The 8,117-nt window shown below is 47.2% G+C and overlaps 1 protein-coding gene across 1 annotated transcript; it reads right to left on the minus strand.

Annotated features, from left to right (window-relative positions):
- Positions 1-6,594: 6,594 nt before the first annotated feature.
- LOC110293725 (olfactory receptor 13C7-like) lies at positions 6,595-7,545 on the minus strand. Its single transcript, XM_085838471.1, has one exon. The coding sequence runs from the start codon at positions 7,543-7,545 to the stop codon at positions 6,595-6,597; it is 951 nt and encodes a 316-aa protein (XP_085694597.1).
- Positions 7,546-8,117: the final 572 nt, after the last annotated feature.

Consider the following 8,117-nt stretch of genomic DNA (forward strand, 5'->3'; position numbering starts at 1 on the left):
CAGGGCAGGAAAGCATCCCCTGACATGCTGGAAGCATTTAAGCAGGAGGGCAGCACGCATAAGCTGGTGTTTTGATGACAGGTGTGAAGGCTGTGTTTGGGAGAGGAGAGGCAGTGACAGAGCACCACAGTGTTGAGAGAAATGGTGGGGCTTCTTACAGTGGAAGGAAGAGACTGGGTTTAGAGCGCCAGGAGGCAGATGTTAGAGCATTAGTGCCTGGCGGCATGTGTGGGGTGTGGGGTGTGGGGTGTGGGGTGTGAAAGTCTAAGCTCTCTTTGACTTGGATTTTGGCTCCAGTCTCTGAAATGGTGACACTCAGGAGTGAGGATGATGGCTACAGTTTGAGACCTTTTGAATTAGAGGTATTTGTTGGAGTACTGGGGAGGGGGGTGCGGGGGGTCAGCAGTAAGACAGGTTTAGATGTGGCCGCTGAACCAGGCCTGACTCCTTAGTTGTCTGCTGCCTCGAATCATTGGGAACATCTAAGACCCAGCAAGCCTGGCCTGTTGCACACAGCCACATCAACCACACTGCTTGGAACATACCTAGTAACACTGGCTCAGTGATGTGAGAACCTCCACGTGACAGTGCAACCCCACAGACTTCTCAGAAAAGTCCTGTTAAAGCCAGAGGGATGAGTCAGAGGTGATGGCATCCTGCCCCAAAGGAGCTTGCCCTCATGTTGGTGACATCCTGAATGATGGGCCCCAACAAAAGAAGACAACCTCAAAATACCAGAAATGTGTGAGGGAGATAGTGTCTAAAGTGGCCTGAAAACTTGACCTTGTGTGATTCATGAAAAGCGTGAGCCAAGGCCCGAGGGTGAGTGAGGTGCAGATGGTGTGATTAGAGGATGGCCAAGTAGGGGAGGGGCAGTCATGCTGCGGAAGCAGGCAGGGCCACTCTCCTAAGGCCCTGAGCAGTAGGATTTTAGACTTAGTGCTGTGAGAGGGAGAAGCCATGAATGGTGATGCAAGAGGCTTACTGTAAAGACTGTGGGGAGTTAACATAAAACATGACCCCCAGAGAACGCTAAATTGTATCAACATTGCATTAAGGAATGCAAACGAAAGCACTTTGTTTTGATTTAAAATTTTTCTAATTTTTTGAGAAAGGGTCTCACTGCGTAGCCCTGGCTAGCCTGAAACTATGTAGACCAGGCTGACCCCAAACCCATGGAAATCCACCCGCCTCTTCTCCCGAGTGCTGAGATTAAAGGACTGCACCACCATGCTTTGCTTGCTTGGAGTGATTTGGCTAACAGAGTCAAAATTTGAAACCTTCAGTGTCTTCCTGTGGCTTCTGTCTGTAGTCTGCGGTTGCTGGCCTATCTATAGTCTGACTACTGTGTGTGTCCTTGTTTCTTATCTGTCTGAGTCTGAATGTGTGCCTGTCCCTGTGTCTATCTCTAAAACTGGCTTTGAAGTGTATTTATAGACCAGCACAAACAATATGGCATAGGTCACAAATGAGTTCTTACCAAAATCTTAATCAGAGTTTTAAAAAGGAAGTAACTTAACTGCTCCCAACTGACCCAGGATAGTAAAGGAAACCACACAGAGGTTATCCACCTATATCCACACAGAGGTTATCCACCTATATCCACACAGAGGTTATCCACCTATAACCACACAGAGATTATCCACCTATAAACACACAGAGGTTATCAACCTATATCCACACAGAGGTTATCCACCTATAACCACACAGAGGTTATCCACCTATAAGCACACAGAGGTTATCCACCTATAACCACACAGAGATTATCCACCTATGTCTTAGTCAGGGTTTCTATTCCTGCACAAACATCATGACCAAGAAGCAAGTTGTGGAGGAAAGGGTTTATTCGGCTTACACTTCCATACTGCCGTTCATCACCAAAGGAAGTCAGGACTGGAACTCAAGCAGGTCAGAAAGCAGGAGCCGATGCAGAGGCCATGGAGGGATGTTCTTTACTGGCTTGTCTCCTCTGGCTTGCTCAGCCTACTCTCTTATAGAACCCAAGACTACCAGCCCAGAGATGACACCACCCACAAGGGGCCTTTCTCCCTTGATCACTAATTGAGAAAATGCCTTACAGTTGGATCTCATGGAGGCACTTCCTCAACTGAAGCTCCTTTCTCTGTGATAACTCCAGCTGTGTCAAGTTGACACAAAAATAGCCAGTACAATTGACCCCTTGTCAACTTGACACACAAACACATCACTAGTAAGCCTCAACTCTTACATTCTTATTCATCCCCAAGATCTAAATAACTTTAAAAGTCCCACAGTCTTTACATATTCTTAAAATTTCAATCCTTTTAAAATCCAAAGTCTTTTTACAATTAAAAGTCTCTTAACTGTGGGCTCCACTAAAACAGTTTCTTCCTTCAAGAGGGAAAAAGGGCACAGTCACAATCAAAGCAAAAATCAATCTCCAACCGTCCAACGTCTGGGATCCAACTCACGATCTTCTGGGCTCCTCCAAGGGCTTGGGTCACTTCTCCAGCCATGCCCTTTGTAGCACACGCGTCATCCTCTAGGCTCCAGATACCTGTACTCCACTGCTGCTGCTGCTCTTGGTGGTCATCTCATGGTACTGGCATCTCCAAAACACTGCATGACCCCTTCATCTTGGGCCGTCAATTGCAGCTGAGGCTGAACCTTCACCAATGGCCTTCCATGGCCTCTCACAGTGCCGAGCCTGAGCTGCTGTGTGACCCCTTCATGCCTTCAAAACCAGTACCACCTGGGTGACCCTTACACATTACCAAGTCCCACTGCAGCAGGAGTACAACCTTGGCTATCTCTGGAACACAGCCTCTTTGTGCTTTCAGAAAACACTTCCCAGAAGATGTCACCTCAACGATGCTGGTCTCTTCTTAATCACCGCTAATTTCTTAGCTCCAGCTAACCAGCATCAATAGTCCCAGTAATGCAAAGTTTTTGCTTTAGTAGTTCTGGTATCTTGTTAATCACAGCTGATTCTTCAGCCCCAGCTAACCAGAACTACAAAATCTTCACAATAAAAACAGCAATGGCCCTGAAGAGAGTCTTTAATTTTCCCTCTGAAATTTCACAAACCAGGCCTCCATCTTCTGCACTGTTCTCAGCATTATCTTCCAAGCTCCTACACAACATCTGACAGAGCTCTTAACAACGAATGGATATTCAAGCCCAAAGTTCCAAAGTCCTTCCACAGTCCTCCCCAAAACATGGTCAGGTTGTCACAGGAATACCCCACTCTGCTGGTACCAATTTGTCTTAGTCAGGGTTTCTATTCCTGCACAAACATCATGACCAAGAAGCAAGTTGTGGAGGAAAGGGTTTATTCGGCTTACACTTCCATACTGCCGTTCATCACCAAAGGAAGTCAGGACTGGAACTCAAGCAGGTCAGAAAGCAGGAGCCGATGCAGAGGCCATGGAGGGATGTTCTTTACTGGCTTGTCTCCTCTGGCTTGCTCAGCCTACTCTCTTATAGAACCCAAGACTACCAGCCCAGAGATGACACCACCCACAAGGGGCCTTTCTCCCTTGATCACTAATTGAGAAAATGCCTTACAGTTGGATCTCATGGAGGCACTTCCTCAACTGAAGCTCCTTTCTCTGTGATAACTCCAGCTGTGTCAAGTTGACACAAAAATAGCCAGTACAACCTATAACCACACAGAGGTTATCAACCTATAACCACACAGAGGTTATCCACCTATAACCACACAGAGGTTATCAACCTATAACCACACAGAGGTTATCCACCTATAACCACACAGAGGTTATCCACCTATAACCACACAGAGGTTATCCACCTATAACCACACAGAGGTTATCAACCTATAACCACACAGAGGTTATCCACCTATAACCACACAGAGGTTATCCACCTATAACCACACAGAAGTTATCCACCTATAACCACACAGAGGTTATCCACCTATAACCACACAGAGGTTACCACCTATAACCACACAGAAGTTATCCACCTATAACCACACAGAGGTTATCCACCTATAACCACACAGAGGTTATCCACCTATAACCACACAGAGGTTATCCACCTATAACCACACAGAGATTATCCACCTATAAACACACAGAGGTTATCAACCTATATCCACACAGAGGTTATCCACCTATAACCACACAGAGGTTATCCACCTATAACCACACAGAGGTTATCCACCTATAACCACACAGAGATTATCCACCTATAACCACACAGAGGTTATCAACCTATAACCACACAGAGGTTATCCACCTATAACCACACAGAGGTTATCAACCTATAACCACACAGAGGTTATCCACCTATAACCACACAGAGGTTATCCACCTATAACCACACAGAGGTTATCAACCTATAACCACACAGAGGTTATCCACCTATAACCACACAGAGGTTATCCACCTATAACCACACAGAGGTTACCACCTATAACCACACAGAAGTTATCCACCTATAACCACACAGAGGTTATCCACCTATAACCACACAGAGGTTATCCACCTATAACCACACAGAGGTTATCCACCTATAACCACACAGAGATTATCCACCTATAAACACACAGAGGTTATCAACCTATATCCACACAGAGGTTATCCACCTATAACCACACAGAGGTTATCCACCTATAACCACACAGAGGTTATCCACCTATAACCACACAGAGATTATCCACCTATAACCACACAGAGGTTATCAACCTATAACCACACAGAGGTTATCCACCTATAACCACACAGAGGTTATCAACCTATAACCACACAGAGGTTATCCACCTATAACCACACAGAGGTTATCAACCTATAACCACACAGAGGTTATCCACCTATAACCACACAGAGGTTATCCACCTATAACCACACAGAAGTTATCCACCTATAACCACACAGAGGTTATCCACCTATAACCACACAGAGGTTACCACCTATAACCACACAGAAGTTATCCACCTATAACCACACAGAGGTTATCCACCTATAACCACACAGAGGTTATCCACCTATAACCACACAGAGATTATCCACCTAAAAACACACAGAGGTTATCAACCTATATCCACACAGCGGTTATCCACCTATAACCTCACAGAGGTTATCCACCTATAACCACACAGAGGTTATCAACCTATAACCACACAGAGGTTATCCACCTATAACCACACAGAGGTTATCAACCTATATCCACACAGAGGTTATCAACCTATATCCACACAGAGGTTATCAACCTATATCCACACAGAGGTTATCAACCTATATCCACACAGAGGTTATCAACCTATATCCACATGTTGCTTTCAACATTTATGTCAGGCATGTGTTTTAAAGTTGCTTCCAATTGGTTAGCTGTTTTTAGCAAGTGATTACCACAACATGTATACAGTATTCTGGATCGAGGGCATGGACAGACACGTAAGATTAAAGCTATGTATTAGCTTAGGTTGAAAAGCTGATTGCATGGGAAATCCAACACCTAGTAAGACTAGTTACATTGTTCTCTTAAAAGCCAAGTTAAACAAGCCGAGCACACAGTAGGACAGCAGGCTAAGTACACAGTCTTAAATAATTTCAAGGGATATTATTTACTATGAGATCTGTCAAAAGTTCAGTCTTTAGGGGGGACTCTTGGTATTTTCCTAAGACTGTGTCAGTACAAGATTAGCCTTACACAATCATGGGAGTGGTTAGATCCCTGCACGCTGGAACCTCTGCATTTGGCACTGGGCCGGAAGCTTTTCCAGGCCTGCTGGTCTGGCAGTCAAGCCACAGTTGTGAGAGAAGACTCCGAGTTGAAGAAACAAAAAGAAAATTGTGTCCAGCTCTCTCCCAGCTAAACTTCGCACATGGCCTGCAGGAGAAGTGGGCTTTTGACACGTAGCTGCACGTGGACAAGCCTGAGGACAGCTCAGGGGTGGTGTGGGGAGGGTGGGTGGGTGGGGGGATCCGGCTAGAACTGGATTGGCTGCTCACAAGGATGTGACTGAGTGCCCCTGCAGGGCTGGGTGTTGCTCACTTTGGCTTCCCAGATTCTGTGCATGTTTCTCATGGGCAACTCTTAACTGGAGGGAAACTCCTGGAAGCACACTGGTAGCCTAGTTTGGCTGTCCTGGTACTGTCCTGCCATTGGCAATTAAGCTAACTTTGTTGGGATCTTGGACCCTGCATGAGTCCGTGAAGGAGAGATCAGGGCAGAGGAACCCAAGTCTCAGGCTGACTCGCCATTGTTGATCATTAAGCTTTTCAAAAATCTCCAGTCCTCTCCTTTCTCCCAGAAATGTGCCAGCCTGAGCTTCCCATCCCCCTTCTGTTAGTTGTGGCCCTGGGTTGGCCACTGAGACCCAAGAGTGGCAGTGGCCGTGGCACTTCTAGGTAGAGGCTGTGAGAGTCCATGTAGGCCTGTTTATGTCTCTTTTCCCTGGCCATCCTGATAGGCAGTGTTCTGGATTGTAACAGTATTATCCTGAGTCCCGGAAGGGTGATACAGAGCAGAGAACCCCAGCAAAGCACCAGTGAGAGACAGACCTTAGTGGTTTTTAAGCCACTGAAAAATTGAAGTCATTACCACAATAGAACTTTGCCTCTGCTGACAGACAGAGATAGAGGTTAAGAGTTAAAAGTGGGACATTTTCCTGGTGAGTAGACCTCCCCATAACAAGGCTGTGACAGCAGCTTTCACCTCTGAGTTCCTCAGACTATAGATGAAGGCGTTCAGTGAGGGCGCCACGATCGCATAGAGCAACGTGATAATCTTACCCACACTGGGGTCTTTGTCTTTGGGCTTGAGGTACATGAAGGTGATGGTTCCATAGAAAATCACCACCACCGTGAGGTGGGCAGAGCAGGTGGAGAAGGCCTTGCTCCGGCCTGCAGCAGAGGGCACCCTAAGGATAGCAGCCAGGATGAAAATGTAAGAGAGGCATATGAGCAGGAGCGGGGTCATTGTCAGGACAGCTGTGGCCACCATTAATATCAGCGTGTTGAGGGAAATGTCCCCACAGGCCAGTTTCAGCACTGCCAAGATCTCACAGAAGAAATGGTTGATGATGTAGTGACCACAGAAGGGGAGGCGCCAGACAAGGATGGAATGCAGGAGCGAGTTGGCAAAGCCAACCCCCCAGCTTATTCCTGCCATCTGGATGCATAGCGGCCCATTCATGAGCTCTGAGTAGCGGAGCGGCTGGCAGATGGCCACATACCGGTCGTATGCCATCACAGCCAGAAGCAGGCACTCCGTCGTACCTAGGGCCAGGGTCAGGTACATCTGCAGGGCACAGCTAGGGAAGGAGATGGTCCTTTGGACATCCAGGAAGTTGAGAAGCATCATAGGTGTGAAGGAAGAGGTACCGAAGATGTCTATGAGAGAGAGGTTGCTGATGAAGAAGTACATGGGGCTGTGCAGGTGGGTGTCCAACACAATCAGCCCCACAAGGAAGGAGTTCCCTAGCAGAGTTATACAGTAGATACCCAGACAGAGCACAAACAGAGCGATCTCTAGGCTGTGGTGGTCCTGAAGTCCCAGCAGGACGTACTCTATCACCTCTGTGTGGTTTGTCTGAGCCATCTCATGTCTTCTTTTGCCACCGGGACCACACAGCTCTGGCTGGATGGAAAATGAGCAAGATGGGTGTGGAACCTGCAGCGGGTCAGCCCCTCTCTCTGGAATTTGGTTCCACCATCTGTGTAACGAGAGTAGGATGTTAGGTCTAACGCTTGCCCTCTCAGCCTGCCGTTCTATCGACACAGCCAGGGGAGAACGCGGCACATTTTGGTCCCCTAAACTCTTCACTGTTCTGCACAGTGGCGCTCAGAGGAAGCAGGAGACTCATGTTTGATGGCCAAGTCTCCATCCTCCTGCGTGCTAGTATCACAGGTGTGTGCTGTCACAACCCAGCTCGTCAAGTGTCCTTGACTGTTCAAAGGCATAGTTTTTCTGTTTCATTCATCCACTGGGTATTTACTGAGTACCTGCTCTGTGCTAGGTATTGTTTCAGAGGCTGGGTCTCCAAAAGAAAGATAAAAAGCGGGGGAAAGATTCATACTGTCAAAGTTATTGGCGGAGGCAGGAGGTGCTCTGGAAGTCAGGTGTTTGGTGGGTGCTACCACATAGGACAGGATGTTTTCGCCCCCTGGGGA

This window comes from Mus caroli, unplaced genomic scaffold (assembly GCF_978045245.1).
Source record: "Mus caroli unplaced genomic scaffold, Mus_caroli_1 scaffold_6, whole genome shotgun sequence".
NCBI lineage: Eukaryota > Metazoa > Chordata > Mammalia > Rodentia > Muridae > Mus > Mus caroli.